Source organism: Hippoglossus stenolepis, chromosome 2 (genome assembly GCF_022539355.2).
Source record: "Hippoglossus stenolepis isolate QCI-W04-F060 chromosome 2, HSTE1.2, whole genome shotgun sequence".
NCBI classification, from domain to species: Eukaryota; Metazoa; Chordata; class Actinopteri; order Pleuronectiformes; family Pleuronectidae; genus Hippoglossus; species Hippoglossus stenolepis.
Window position 1 is genome coordinate 8,727,962 of NC_061484.1, and position 15,334 is coordinate 8,743,295.

At 40.6% G+C, this 15,334-nt stretch overlaps 2 protein-coding genes across 2 annotated transcripts; one reads left to right on the top strand and one right to left on the bottom strand.

The window, feature by feature from the left end:
* Positions 1–6,862: 6,862 nt before the first annotated feature.
* LOC118122991 (keratin, type I cytoskeletal 20-like) lies at positions 6,863–10,967 on the bottom strand. Its single transcript, XM_035180007.1, has 9 exons — positions 10,525–10,967; positions 9,244–9,369; positions 9,016–9,098; positions 8,226–8,382; positions 7,903–8,064; positions 7,682–7,807; positions 7,306–7,532; positions 7,171–7,211; positions 6,863–7,076 (listed from the first exon to the last, which is right to left on the bottom strand). The coding sequence occupies exons 1-9, from the start codon at positions 10,897–10,899 to the stop codon at positions 6,970–6,972; spliced, it is 1,404 nt and encodes a 467-aa protein (XP_035035898.1). The 5' UTR covers positions 10,900–10,967; the 3' UTR covers positions 6,863–6,969.
* A 3,167-nt stretch (positions 10,968–14,134) lies between these two features.
* On the top strand, positions 14,135–15,312 carry LOC118100822 (gastrin/cholecystokinin-like peptide). Its single transcript, XM_035146253.1, has 2 exons — positions 14,135–15,023; positions 15,159–15,312. The coding sequence occupies exons 1-2, from the start codon at positions 14,735–14,737 to the stop codon at positions 15,233–15,235; spliced, it is 366 nt and encodes a 121-aa protein (XP_035002144.1). The 5' UTR covers positions 14,135–14,734; the 3' UTR covers positions 15,236–15,312.
* The last annotated feature ends 22 nt before the right edge of the window (positions 15,313–15,334 follow it).

A 15,334-nucleotide genomic window follows, 5' to 3' on the forward strand; every position in this document is an offset into this window, starting at 1 on the left:
GTTCTCTGAACTAACTTACCCAAGGTACAATTAGTATTATTATTATTTTAAGTTCTATTCACAGTTTCAGTTCGTTTTCACATCTTTCCACAAACTTTCTCTTTTTGCTTCCCAGTAGCCTGCAGCATTCCCAACTAGAAGCAGTTTTTACAGATGTTCATGAGGCCATGTTGAGACCTGACCTCACAGGAGTGCCTGAAAGCTGAAGGTGTGCCTGCATGTTTTCTTCGTTTTCTTGGCAGTGCACTTCGGTATGTGCATCATGCCCCAACAAGAAGAAGCTCTTCCTTGTGTGCTTCTTTCCATGTCACCACATTCATGTCTTTTGTTGAGTCTGATTAGATTTATAAAAGAAACATGCAGGTGATTAAATCTTTTGCTTCTTTTATTCTTAGAATAATACATGTATTAGTACTGACTGATTTTATTCGTGGTTGAACGTAACAAAGAGTTGTTTTACCTCTCACTAACAAATTACTTCAGCAGACTGTGCTCATGCACATCTCAAAGTAATAAAAAGCCGATGTTTCTTTTCACTGCTGCTTTTCATTTGACGGTTGCACACTCATCCCATGCATATGCTAAACAACCATAAATTATGTGCAAAGTACTTAGTTTGAAACCCCAGTAATATATGGGGGAAGATATTTGTGTCTCTCGGGGAGAAAGTATTTTAACACCGACACACCAACGCACAGGAGGTAAAGTACAGCTCTGCAAAGCTAATTGCACTTGGTTAAGAATTTCACTGCTCCACGCTTGTTCTTTTTAGATTTATGTTGTCTTCAAGTATAAAAAACAAGTTCGCGGAAAAGTAGGAAAAAAAGTTTATTTTTACAGATGAGCCACTTGCAGTCTCAGTTTCTTAATGGATAACCTATGCACAACCAAGTGCTGGTGTAAATGTTAGTGCACGACACAGGCTGTGCACGTCTTTACAAGGATGCGTTCAAACATTCCTGTGGTAGTATATCACTGGGGTGTGGCACTGGAGGTGAGGTTTAAACAAATTAGCACATTAATACAAAATGTTCTGTTTGATTAAGCTTATGTAAAGTTTACTATGTGTATTAACAGACTAGTTCTTTGTGATGTATGTGAACCTGTGAGTTTTTAGACACAGCAAAAGTTGGCCTTCTGCTCAGGGAGTTTGTATCCATGTGGCGTGTGGTAACCGTCACCATTAAACTGTCAGCTCGCCCTGATTTCTGCAGACTGATGAGGTTTTCTCATATTTATTGCAATGAAATAGAGCTCATAATAATGTTGGACAACTTTGCAAATGAATAATAATAAAATCGAAAAAAAATAGAAGCTATGACAAGAACATTTATCACAGGTATAGAACATTTCCAGAAATGAGGTAATGCTCAACTGAGCCAGTTTTCCTCAGGCTCAAGGCAACGGTTGTGATCACACAGATGTCACACGCAACCAGGTAGCTGTCTCACACTGAAGGAGATGGTGGAGAAAGTGATGCAGTGATCATAAATGGAAACTTGTTTTTCAGTTTATAAACAATTTTGTCCTCCCTTTTTCTGAAACAGAATGAATGTTGTTGTAAGAAAAACTCCAACAATCTAAAACTCAAACAAAGTCTCACTTTTTTTCCTTTCTTTTTTTTAATGTTACATTACAAATTACATATTACATTGAGCTAAATGTAATTGTTGTGCACATGACAAGAAAGTCTTGAATCTTGAATCTTGAATCTTGAATCTTGAAGCTTGAAGCTTGAATCTTGAATCTTGAAGCTTGAATCTTGAAGCTTGAATCTTGAAGCTTGATTCTTGAATAAGCCTGGTCTGTGAGAAACATGTTCTTGAAACAAAACATGCAATAATGTTCATAGGTTAACATGTGTGCAGGGAGCAGCTGTATGTCTGTCTGTCAAGTGGTACTCAGGCTTTCCCTCTATAGCGCCACCCTGGGTTGTGGTTTAGAGGGAAACATCTTAACAACCATTGACCACTTACACAGCTGCTGGTCTGTTTTCTCACATTGGCATCTGTTGGTTTAGTCAGTGTCCTGCTGTGAACTGAACTGGTACAGGAGTGAGGATTTTGACTCGTCGTTACAGCCTGCTAAAAGAAGACTTCTCAACTAGCTACCAACAAATTAAAAGATGAAAAAAACACACACAAAAATATCTGTGGATTAAAGATTACACAAAAAAATCATGATTGACTTCCGTGAAGCTTGGTACAGGTCAAGGAAGAACCCACAACATTTTGTACAGAACTGAATCAGGGGGTAAATCCAGGCATTTTTTTTCCACTTTCTTTAACACCTTTTTCCACATTTTGTGGATTTCTTGGACAATACCTCATGAATGTTGATGGGGAAAAAAAGCTATGTTTTAGGGACTGATATTTTTGTGTGTGCAATTTGGTGCAAATCAAAATCAATCAATCAATCAAATTTTATTTGTAAAGCTCATATTCACAAATCACAATTTGTCTCATAGGGCTTCACAAGGTGCGACATCCTCTGTTCTTAACCCTCAACAATAGTGAGGAAAAACTACCAAAACAACAGGAAGGACACATCAACAAAACAACAGTATTTACAACATCTATTAGAAGAAACAGTTTTTAACATAATGGAAAGGTGTGTCAATGTTTTGAGTATTTATACATAAGAAAATGTCAGAAAGAGATAGAGAGAGCAGCAATGACAATTGAAATGCAGGAGTTATTGCCAGTAATGTGAGTAGTTATATTGTATATCAAGCAGTCTTGTTGTAATCACCTGCCACCACGATCACGACCCGGGACCACTAATAAATATCTGGATTGAGTGAATTTAACTGTGGTTTCATTGAGGGACTGTTGGGCCTTGGCAGAGGTATTCACTGTCTGCCCTTCTAGTTTGCCAAGTATTTAGCCTTTAAATGTCACATACATTTATGACCTTTCAGAAGCTTTTCACCAAATATATTTATCATTATTGTACTAAAGATACATTATTTTATCTGCTCCTGCAACTAAATGACATGCAATCCTTTGAAAATCACAGAAAGGTGCACTGAGGCAGCTGTGATATGTGCAGCCAGCAGCTGAGAGACTGTGGTTGTGTTGATGAGATGTTGCAGAAAACTTGCATTTGCAAATCTGCAAATAAAAATTAACACAACTGCAAGTGTTGTTGTGCATTGTGTATTTATATAGAAATGTGCCCTTTTCTTTTAGGTTTTGTGAGGTTAAACACAAAATCAGTGATGTACTTGCAGGTTTCATCTCTGTTCGTGTGCCTCTTAACATTATCAACCACTATTTCACAGATACATCCAAATAAGTATAAGAAAATGTACATATTAAGTTTGAATACAACGTTCTGCAACAGAGTGACACAATGCACCCTCTTGTTTTGACAAAAGAGGACAGAGCTGTTCTGTCATGTAAGATGAATGAATAATGAGAAAGGTATGCTTGGCAGTAAAAGGCAAGGTGTGACTGCGGTTTCTGTTTGCAGAGCATGAATGAGGTATTCATGGTTGGAATCAAGATACTCCTGCGAACTGGAACACGCTCCATCTGCATTCATCTGGATTCAGCTTTTCAAACATTTTAAAATCAAATACAAAAATCAAATGATAACAGTTGTCATTGCAATATTATTTTCTCCAATAGCAAGAGAACACAAGAATACCACTCAGTAGAGCACATACCTCCACCAAGGCCCAACAATCCCCTTCAAATTTATTCAAGCTGCACCATATTTCACACACTCATCAGTTCCGGAAATATGCCAGATTCTTTTCATCAAGATCAATGAATTATTCCTGGGGAAAGTGGTGGAAATGTAAAAATTTTAAAAAATCCCTTTCTGGAAGCTTTGAGAAAGTGTAAATCTGTCCAGTATGGTTTGTGTAATGGTGCTATCTTACAGACAGACAAACTATTGCCTTACCTCCTGGGACATAATGTTCATGAATTGCACAAGCATGGTTTAGTATAATTGGTTTCAATTTTTAACCTCAGATTGTGGAATGTTTCATGTTCTAACAAATGTCTTCAACTTTCACTAAGGTGCAAAAATCGACCAAACTTCAGAGACATGATACTTCACATTTATCTTGACAATTATCCAAATTGACAGATGTGAACATTTTTACCATGAGAACGTATTTTCGCCATATCTGCTCAAACCTCACTACAGACTGATTCCTGCCCTGTGGTATCTGTTGAACTTGCAATAATTCTTTTTGACAGGTTTACTCCTCAGAATGCAAGAAGTCCATTAAAGTGTGAGTATGAAGTGCCTCACAGTCACAAGTAGCCTGCAGCTTTCAGCAGAAACTGGAACAATATGTTCAAAATGCAGTATGAGCTGAGAAATAGCAGAGCTTCTACCTGGGCGTGTGACTGTCTCATGTAAGAGCCAGCTTAAAACAATATCTCGCCCTAGATCTCTTGTAGGAGAGATAGTGTGCTCCGTGATTACTCATGAACGCATTAACAATGCTCCTCTGCCTTTGTGAACTTTCATTCTACCACAGGCCCAGGCTGGTTTCTGCTGTATCAGGAAGTGCCCTGCAGGGACTAGACACACCCTGAGAAGAGAGCAATAATTCCTGCCTCAACTAATCTAGTCATCTTGAGATGGTTTGAAAGGTCTGGAAAATTACTGCAGACGATTCTGAACTCAGAGCTGAGCGGCAGAGCTTCTCCTCTCTCATTAATGTGTGCGATATTATTAAATCAGCAGCTTTATTTTCTCTGCTGCGAGTTGTCTCGACTGGGCTTAATGTGCACACAATTAAACTCGTTACTGCCTGTGGTTTGGTCATAATGGAGCAAACTGCTCTCAGCTGAGGGGAAACCCACACCTCCTCACGTCGCGCACACACGGAGTAGCATGACCGCCTGTGTTTTCTCTCTCTGTGAGGTAGACCATCTTCATCCTTTGAGGGTCGCAGGGGGGGCTGGAGCAAATCCCAGCTGGCGTTTGGTGAGAGGCGTGGTGCACCCTGCTACAGCCAAAAGCACAAATGCCAGGGGCGGATCCAGGGGAGCACTGGCCCCTCTGCTGTCAGTAGTCTCAAAATAACTGCCACTCACTAACGATACTAACAATAAATAGAAGCATTTGCTGAGAATTTTATATTTTCTGTTTGAACAATTTTGTGGGGCTTTGCTCAAAGCTATAGAGCTAAGAGTAAACAAGGAATTACTTCTATGTGCATCTTACTGAATCAGGAATTCTGCATGGAAGTTGTGCATATAATTGGCCCCTCTGTGAAAGTTAATCATAATAATAATCATAATCATAATCATAATCATAATCATAATAATAATCATAATAATAATCATAATAATAATAATAATAGCTTGGATTTATATAGAGCCTTTCAAGAGTAACAAGGATGAAGAGAAAAGAAAAGAAAAGAAAAGAAAAGAAAAGAAAAGAAAAGAAAGCAATTTGCACAAAACAGGATAGAACTAAACAGCACTAATGACAGGGTGGAGGCCCCCTCAAAAGGTGTTTGAGTGGTTTTTTGAAGCTGTCCAGAGATGTAGTTACATCAAGTTGTGGCCCCTGAGAAAAATCCTTGATCCATTACTGACACATGCAGGAAAATGTCCCACTCTGTATGATAACTTTTACTTTCAGAATTGCCAGGAAATTTGACACAAGGGCAAATTTGATGTTAGAATTGTGGACTTAAAACTAAATCGTTTACACTGACAAAGAAAATAGTTGGACGAACTTTTAAAAATAATTCATTTGTAAACAGGCAAATTAGTTTCCTTAACTTATGCTAACCCAATTGTTAACATTCATTTGAAAAACCTTGAAAACTTTGTTTGTGTGTTACCAATTTAAGTACTTTTAAAGTTGGTAATACATTTTTTATGTTTCAGTGATATGAATAACATGCATGATTCGCCCACAATGGTGCACATGTATTTTTTTTTTCTTTTTAGTCATGCAGTGTGAAGTTAAATTTGTGAATCACGTCCTCTTTGCCTAAACATGAAAAAGCATGAATCACTCATATTTAATAGCACCGATGATAAACTGCAGGAACGTGTGGATACAGAGGAGCACAAAAACCACAAAAGATTGAAAGTCTTAGCTGTTCTAGTGACCAACACATTAACCTGTCAGACTGGTTAACTGTGGTGTGAGGATTACTGCAGATCAAGTCTCCACCTGACTCAGCTCCACCTACTGGAAGTGAAGAAGCTGTCTGTGACTCAGGAGTGACCGACCTTACTGAACCTAATCCTCAGATCCATGTTTTTGGAACAGTCAGATCATAATGAACTCTTTACATTTACAGCAGGACACATTCTGACACATAATGTCCTGTCTTTGTGATTTTATTTTCTATCTATCTATCTATCTATCTATCTATCTATCTATCTATCTATCTATCTATCTATCTATCTATCTATCTATCTAATCACATCCAGTGTAGCAGTGTGGTTTCTCTCCTTTTTACTGTTAAAATGGCTTTAATACATATAATTTTGTGCTATTTGCAGATCATAATTTATTTCCCCTTGATTGAAATAAAGAAAATTGTGTTTCTAAATTTCGCGTAGGCAACAACAATCTGTTGCTACTTAAAACAAGTTGTTTGGTCCAACAAAGGTGTGTAAGTTAGATCCTTCAGAGAGAAAGACAAAGGTGACACCTGGTGGTCATGAGTGAGTTACACTCAAAACACAATTTAGCATACCCCTACTACACAGTATTCCACATGGGAAAAAATACATGTGTCACCAACATTGAACCCATGAAAAAAAAAGTATCCTTGTCTTTCGGTTACCTAAATTGAACAATGCAAGAATTGTTGTTTCTAGTACATCTACCATCAAACTAAAACAATATTAAAATGAAAAATACACTCTTTTCTTTGATTTCTGTCTTTAATCATTGTTTTGGAGTCAGAATAATCAGAGTGAACATCTGCCAGGGAAAGATCATCACCTGCTGCAACCTCGCTGTAAAATACAATCACTGAATGTCTGTCACTTGGGTGTCGACGCTGGAGGACACCACCTTTCCATCAACAAGCTCCTCCACGATGGTCTTCACTCTCCTCTCGATGTGGGGCTTATGCTCTGTGGAGGTGGGGGACAAACACAAAGAGGCACATGACGACAACATGTTACCACGGCACAGAAAGTGTGTTGGGAAGCCGGTGTGGAGTCTTACCTTCCACCACTTCTTCCACCATCTTGCTGATGATCACAGTCCTATGGGGGAGAGGGAACGTTCAATTTAGAACATGTTTCATTGCTCCAACTTGTCGGCATACAACTTCCAGGCAAAACACACTTCATCTCTCACCTTTTCTCGTACTGCCCTCCCTCCAGCAGCCTCCTGTACTCGGCGATCTCCCGCTCCAGCCTCATCTTGATGTCCAGCAGCAGGTTGTACTCAGATTGCTGATGCTCGGTGGAGACTCTCAGACACTGCAGTTCCTCCTCCAGAACGTTAATGGTCACCTGCAGCTGGCTGAGCTGAATGCTGTATCGACTGTTCGCCTCCTCCAAACTCTGGTGCAGGCACTGAAACTGCAGGGAGACAATGAAAGACCGTCAGCTCCATCAGAAAAAAGAACTGAGGGGGAAATCTTGGTTTCATGTATCTAGTCAATATGAAAGGAATCTAAGTGTGATCAGATTACTCTCATCTACACTGTGTCATTTCGTCTGTGGCTGACCTCTGTGGAGATGCTTTGTCGATTTATCTCCAAACTCTGGTAGGTCCTCTTGAGCTCTGCCAGCTGTGTGTAATAAGTCTTCACTTCTGTGGTGGTTGTAATGAGGACCACCTCGAGACTAGACATCTTAGACACACACAAACACACGCACACACACAAGATAAATACTTTGAAAGTTCCCACCATACTTTCATGGACATTTTCAGGCCCTCCCATCTCACCTTTTCTTGGAACCACTTCTCAACTTCCTGCTTGTTCTTCAAGATCATAGTCTCGTAGTACTCCCTGATTTCCTGCATGGTCTTCATCAGATCCACCGATTCTGAACTGTCCACCTCCACGTTCACATTACCAGTCTGCTGGACCCTCAGCAGACGCATCTCCTGCAGCGTGGAGAAGAGCATGCATTTAACACTTCTCTGTCCTCCTGCCCTGAGAGTCATGTCTGCAACCACCAGCTGATGGCGCCCTTGCACTTGCAACCCCAACCCTCGAGAGATTACTCAGCAGGTAAATCCCTCTGAATCCACTGAAGGGTTCTTACCTCCTGGTGGTTGCTCTTGGTGTAGGCCAGCTCCTCTCTCAGACCCTCTACCTGCATCTCCAGGTCGCTGATGTTCAGAGTCACGTTGTCCCGGATCCCTCGGAAACGAAACAAGTCGGCCTCCACCATCGTGCGCAAGTGCAGCTCCATCTCGTACCTACAGAGAGATGTTGGGTGGATGTGCAGTTAGAGGTCTGTTCAAGTTTTACCCAACATAACAAATCTGTTTTGGCCCACATCCCACACATCGCACATCTGGCCCACATTCAGATTGGAATAATGGCACTTGGGTGGTCCTGTTTGCCAGATCTGGGCCAAAAGTAAGCCACATCAATATCACATGTGAACCAAATTAGTTTTGTGCTATTTCAGCCATAGATACCATTTACCATATGGCCCACTTTAGGTTCACATCCATATAACACTTTGCCTAAAGCACCGCATGTTTGCCAATATTTGTTTTGGGATATTTGGGCCATATTTGTTCATTTACACGATGGCCACTTTAGGCTCACATCCCTTTGCGCAGGGCCACAAGAAGGCCAGATGAGCCACTGCCACATCTTTGCCTGAAGTGGCCCACATCCGTATGCCATCGGGGAATGAAATCTCAATAAGTGCAAAAACATGTCTTGGTCATGTTTCATTAGGTGTTAATAGAACTCTCCATACATACAGCTTACATGTAGTAGACAAAGAAAACTTTCTTCAGATTTGTTTGACATATACTCAGATGAAATGGAGGGTGTATATGAGTTTAGAATCAGGTCCCAGAGGAATGTAAACCTACTTCATTTTAAAGTCTTCAGCAGCCAGCCGAGCGTTGTCAATCTGCAGGAGGACATTTTGATTCTCTAAGCGCCTCCTTGTGACCTAAAGGAGGGGAAATGAAGTGAAGTCAGTATTTACTCTGCACTTTCACAGAGTAGACACACGGTTGCTGTTCACGTGTCTAAAACATGAGTGTGAGGCGTGCATTCCTCCCAACGTGTCAGGATGTGCTTGTTGTGAGACGTGCCTGCGCCTGGAAGTCAGTGATGGAGGCAAAGTATCCGCTGAGTTCTCTGGACACGTAGGATCTCTTCTCACAGAACTCACTGATCTGCACCTCCAGCTTCCTGTTGGCCGCTTCCAGGGATTTAACCTGCAAACACAACCACAATGTGACTGTTTATGAAACTCCTAGGTCTGACTCATGGTGACACTTGGAGGCAAATTATTCTCTCCCTCAATCCACTGTTTCAAGAATACACCACACAGGTCAGATGCATTTCATTTCTTTTTTTTTCCTAGTCTGAGTAGGAAAAGTTTGAGGTAACACTGTTTTGTATGGCTCTTTCAATTGATCTCCGACTGCTACATTTTAAATGTTTTACCTGATATACAACATTTATATAAAATTTCATTTTCTTATTTTGTTTGAACATAAAGGTTTTAAATCACTTTTATGAAATGCACTTTGTGTTGCATTTTTATTCTTGAATCGTGGTATATTCATCATTTTACATACATATATGTCATTATCAGTGATCGGTCATTTAGCCTTTACTTTTCATAATCAACTAATAATATCTAACTTAGTAAAGTAAAAGAAAAGAGAAGTTAAGTCTCTCTGTATTGTATTATCATATGTAATCTTAGGCCTTTTTGCATTAATGCATCATTTGGTCCAGATGGAGCTTGTTGTAAGTGGAGCTACAGATTATTTTACAATGATTTATATTTGACATCATATGAAGGTTCTTGATATCAAAAACTGCAAAGGAACAAATAACTGTTAAACAAAGAGCACAGAGCAAAAAGTACATTCACTGTTAAAATACATTAAAGTGATTTAAATATCAAATACTCAGAAGTGTAAGTAAGGGTGTCTGCATTTGTGTGTGTGTGTGTGTGTGTGTGTGTGTGTGTGTGTGTGTGTGTGTGTGTGTGTGTGTGTGTGTGTGTGTGTGTGTGTGTAAGCATAGACCCTACAGAGTGAGGACATTTTGGGTGGACCTACATTTTTCCAAGGGCTGTTTGAGGGTTAAGACTTTTAACCCTTTTTAAGGGTTAAGGTTTTAGGGTTAGGGTTTAAAGTTAGGTTTAGGTTAGGCATTTAGTTAATGTCAATGAATGTCCTCACTAAGAAATAAGTACAAACATGTGTGTAGGGTTAGGGGGGTCAGGGTTAAGGGGTTAGGGTTATGTTATGTGTGTGTGTGTGTGTGTGTATGGGTGCATTCCCATGTAATTTAAAGTCAGTTTTTTACATATAAGAACCTGTGCAGCTATCATCCTTATCATCCTCATGGCTTACCTTCTCCAGGTAGGAGGCCAGCCGGTCGTTGAGGTTCTGCATGGTCCCCTTCTCATTGCCGATGACTGCAGACTCGTACCCAGACCCAGAGCCGAAGGAGAACGCAGACTGGGAGATGCGGGTCCCGTAACCCCCTGCTCCTCCATACATGCTGGGTGTGCTGCTCAGGATGGAGCCGCCGGTGGAGATGCGGGTCTGTCTGCCTCCGAGCACCTGCATCCCTCCGCTCAGGCTCAGGGCGCTGGAGCCAGAGATGCTGCGGGAGCCAGAGATGCTGCGGGAGCCAGAGATGCTGCGGGAGCCGGAGATGGTGCGGGAGCCAGAGATGCTGCGGGAGCTGTAGCTGCTGCTTTGGCCGATGATGGCTGAAGTCATGGTGAGAGGTGGATTGTGCAAGTGGAGGCTGGTGGAGAGCTAGAAGACTGGTGTAGTGGCTCAGTGCAGACTGCTGGGTTTTTATAGAACTGTGAAGGCGTCAGGTCGCCGGCCACAACTATGCAAGGTATGCAGATAATATGTTTTCAAAAGTAAATGCAGCTTAATAGGTGCGTGCACAAGCATTAGAGACGCTCTGTGGAAGACAGGTTGAATATCTAGTTGGACTGGATAGCTGATCATCAGATGGATATCCAGGCAGACATGAAGGTGATAGCTTATTTCCTCAAATGTCACTCATACTTAAAGCAGCTGCAGCAAGGTGAAATGCAAAAGACTTAACCATTTCATGCACTAACTGGGAGAACTCCTTTAAGGTGGCTATAGATAGAAGAAATAACAATTCATTCATTCAGTAAGTCAGTCCACCTTTATTTGAACTTGGGAATAAATTGACCCCATTTACAATATAGCAAAGTACAAAAATAAACAAAAGTCAAATTTTTGGGAATAAATTCAGTTCATAACATTTGATTTAAAGCAAATGAATCAATCAAATAAATGAATAAACTAAAACATGAAGATGTGCTGTGGATTGTTCCGTGTGTTCTTCCACGTTGTAGGGGCATGATGAGAAAAACTAGATCTGTCAAGCTCGGCCAAAACAGCTTGCACCTGCAGTGTGCCATTTTAGGAATTGAAGTTTATGTGTGTATTTCGCCAAATCACCACATATATTATCAATATGCACTTCATATTATAAGGTTGAGACAAAATGATGGAGAAACCCAACAGTACCCACAAAAAAGCAAAAAAGAAATGGCCCCTGTGGAGAGAAAAACCTTGACCAGAACCGGACTCAATCATCATCATCATCATCATCAGTTTATTTTCATTGTAAATTCCACTTGTCTCAGTTCAATCTACACAAAAAACACCAAATATCAGGACAATGTAATATATTAACTAAAGTGTGAAAATAAAGACATTTAAAAGTAAAGCACGTTTCTCACCACTGTCACACCCTTTTAATAGAATGTTTATCTAAGGTGTGGACTAAAACATCCTGATGTGATTGACACAATAATCTTTAGAAGACATCTCAGGGAAACACCCATCAAGGAAAGTGAAAGATAACACATTGCACGAAAACAATTTTGTGGCAGAGGTTCTTCCTTACATCCATGTTTAAGACTATGAATGTAAATACATGTCTTTCCTTCTGTTAAAAAAAACAACAGTCAAACAACAAAAATATTATTATTATTATTATTATTATTATTATTATTATTATTATTATTATTATTATATAGTGAAAACAAACCCCACTGCAGATGCAAAAGTTGCATCCTGTGATACACACATTTAGAAACTGCGTGTAACACAAGGGATGTTTTAGTTCTTTTTGTTTGACAGGTTTTCTTTAACAGAAGGAAAGACATGTATTTACATTCGAGGTCGACTTAACACAAATGCACTGTAAATCTGTTACAGATGAGAGACGACATGAGATGTGATGTAGAGAAAAGCTTGTGGCCAAATGCAGAGGACAGCGTGGACGACCATTGTTGTATATTTCTACGTCTGTTAGTTATTCCACACACGTGCTGGTTCTTTTTGTGTGACGTGCACTATAAGGTAGCACAAGCTATGCAATAAAGTGGCTTTTTTATGTAATTGAATTTAACACCAACCTGCTGTCAGTGTATTTCTATCAGTTTCTTCAGTGTCAGTGTTGGTGTAGTGTAGTGAGTGATTCAGTTTTCTTGTTGTGGATCACAAGTTGTGTAGGAAGTTTTGTGGGTGTGACATAAACTGCCGTGTTGAGCTGCATATCACTAAAGAAGAGTAGCATTTTTATTACATCTTTAACATTGATTTAATTGATTATTTTTGTTATTAATTGGTGTGTAAATAATAATTAATCTAATACAACCATGTTTAAACCACAAGACTTTTTTCCCTAATTATTTTACTGTAAACCCAAAAAGCTTGTTTTGCCTTTGTGCCAGCGTCAGCCAGTGGCTGGAAGAGAAATGTTATCGGGTCGTCCATCTCAGCCTTTATCAACATTATCTTAAGAACACCTTGAAGGAATTTCTTCAAGTATGGTACGCATACTTTATTTGGACTCAAGGATGAGCGATTAGATTTGGTAGTCAGAGGTCAGAGGTCAAAGGTCACGGTGATCTCATAGTCTGGAATAAGATATATATATGTGGACTAAAACTGCACACGATGCCAGAGGCAGACAACCACAGGGTGGTGATTCTAGTTCCTGTAAAATATGTCTGAGTGTTGTATTGTGGATTTAATAAAATATCCCCCAGAACACATTTTAAATCCGATTGGGACCAAAAACTGAAAGACACAGAGAAAAGATAGAAGTAAACAGCTAGAGCAGCAGAGATGATGGTTTTACTGACACAGGCACACAACCATTAGTGTACTCTCAGTAAACTCATCCTCGCACCAGTTGTACAAGTCCTGCAGCTTTTTATTAAAGCATTATTTTTGTTGGCACATAACTGAGAGTCCACAAGTGAACATCTGAAAACAAACAAAAGCAGGGATGGACATCTGCCACAGCCTGATAACGTGTGAGCATGGCGTCTGCGACATTTATCAGATTTCAGATGGTTGTGTGTTTCCTCGAGTGATGTCTGAATGGGAGCTGGCTCATTAGCATTTAAAGGAACAGGCACTCAAAACAGGTCACTCTGTGGAGGGCTGTTTTATACAGGGTAAAAAGGGTGCTGTTTTATATGATCCTTGTGGTATTTTGACCAAAGTATGTTACAGACATTTCATTAAGACCCCAAGGAACCATATCAACTTGTGGTAAAATGGGCATGCTATGTCCCCTTTAAAGCTCAAACACACGGTATGGGGGAACTTTCAGATTTGATTTGGCAACGTAAACGAATAACTGTCACCATTCATTGTCACCTTTCACCTGTTTCTATCCAAATTATGCTGCTGTTTCCTGAATGGAGAAAGGAAATACTTTGGGAAGAGACACAAACATGCACGACAAAACAAAAAATACTGTGCATACATCACAGTGACCTTGACCTTTGACCACAAAATTGTAATCAGGTCATCCTTAAATCAAACTGAAGGTTTGAACCAAATCTGAAGATATTCCCTCAAAGTGATCTTGAGATATGGTGTTCACAAGAATGGCAGGGGCGGACAACACCTCTGGCCACTGGCTGTCAGCGATGCAGGGGCATAAAAACTACAGCCTGAAGGAAGTGACTAAAGGAAATGGGAAAGAATGAATTGACTCTTGTTCCAATATGTGTGAATTGTTAGTAACAACAGATGCTTATTATATGGCGATATCTAATCACCAAAAGCCATTTGATGACACAAGAAAAGCCAGTTTCCCGCCTCACACACACTCACAGTGAGGAAGTCAGCTGCTGCATAGTTACGCCAGATACTAAGTATTGGTTGAAAAAGGCTCTAAAGTTGTATTGGATTTCTAGTGTAAATACATTGAGCTGTTTAATTGCTATTGCGGAGCAAAAAGGGCCTTTCCAGGTGAGTGAAAAGAACAATAATGGGTTCACAGATGTAGTGGTCCGTCGTTTCCTTTACGCACATCCTCCCAGTGCATCCGTCTCCCAATCAATCAGTGAACACTGTTATCACTCTGGGATTCTAAGGCCACATCACTCATACTCAAAGGTTTCGGTATAAAAGGTGAAGATCGGCTCAGAATCACCAGATCTGCACCAGAAGCTTCACATCTCTTGGACGTAGTTGTGAACATACTCATCTCATCTCCACAGGTACAGTGCTGTTCTCATTCTAAATGGTTTAAAAGATGATAAATTCTACTAAAAGTCTGCCTTTTTTTTTATGCACAGACATGTCAGGGAAAGTTATGCTGGTGTTGGCACTGCTGGTGGCTCTGCTCGTGTGCGGTGCGGCCTCCTCACCTGAGACGACCAGCACACTCCAGCAGCTCCTGGCCAAGAGGGAGAGGGCGAGGGACTCGGCCCACAGACGGGAGCCGGCGCCTCAGACTCGCTCTGCACGGATGGAGAGACGGGCACACCTATCTGAGGACGAACGGGAGATTATGACCAAACAAGTAATGAAAGCAATTTCAGGTATGCTGTGGGCTGTTGGGGTGTGAAAGCTATTTTCTGTGCGGTTGGGGTTTTCCTGTCAGTGAGATACATGAGATGGAGGAGGTGTAAACTGAATCGGTGTGTGTGGTTCACGTAGGACTGGTTTGTTCACAGAGGTGATGAACTCTGAGTGCATGCCGGATCGAGACTACCAGGGCTGGGTGGACTTCGGACGGCGGGACGCAGAGTGAGACGCCACGATGACGACCTCAGAGCTCCCCCTGCTTTGTGTTCACATTTTAGATTTCAACAGGAAATGTTTTACTGTCCCTGCAACTTTACAAATAAAC

Coding starts and splice junctions, on each gene's coding strand:
- LOC118122991 (XM_035180007.1), bottom strand. CDS start 10,899: ATGACTTCAGCCATCATCGGCCAAAGCAGCAGCTACAGCTCCCGCAGC. Junction 9,099..9,243: donor TCACTGACTTCCAGGCGCAG/GCACGTCTCACA, acceptor CCCCTCCTTTAG/GTCACAAGGAGGCGCTTAGA. Junction 8,065..8,225: donor CCAAGAGCAACCACCAGGAG/GTAAGAACCCTT, acceptor TCCACGCTGCAG/GAGATGCGTCTGCTGAGGGT.
- LOC118100822 (XM_035146253.1), top strand. CDS start 14,735: ATGATAAATTCTACTAAAAGTCTGCCTTTTTTTTTATGCACAGACATG. Junction 15,024..15,158: donor AGTAATGAAAGCAATTTCAG/GTATGCTGTGGG, acceptor GTTTGTTCACAG/AGGTGATGAACTCTGAGTGC.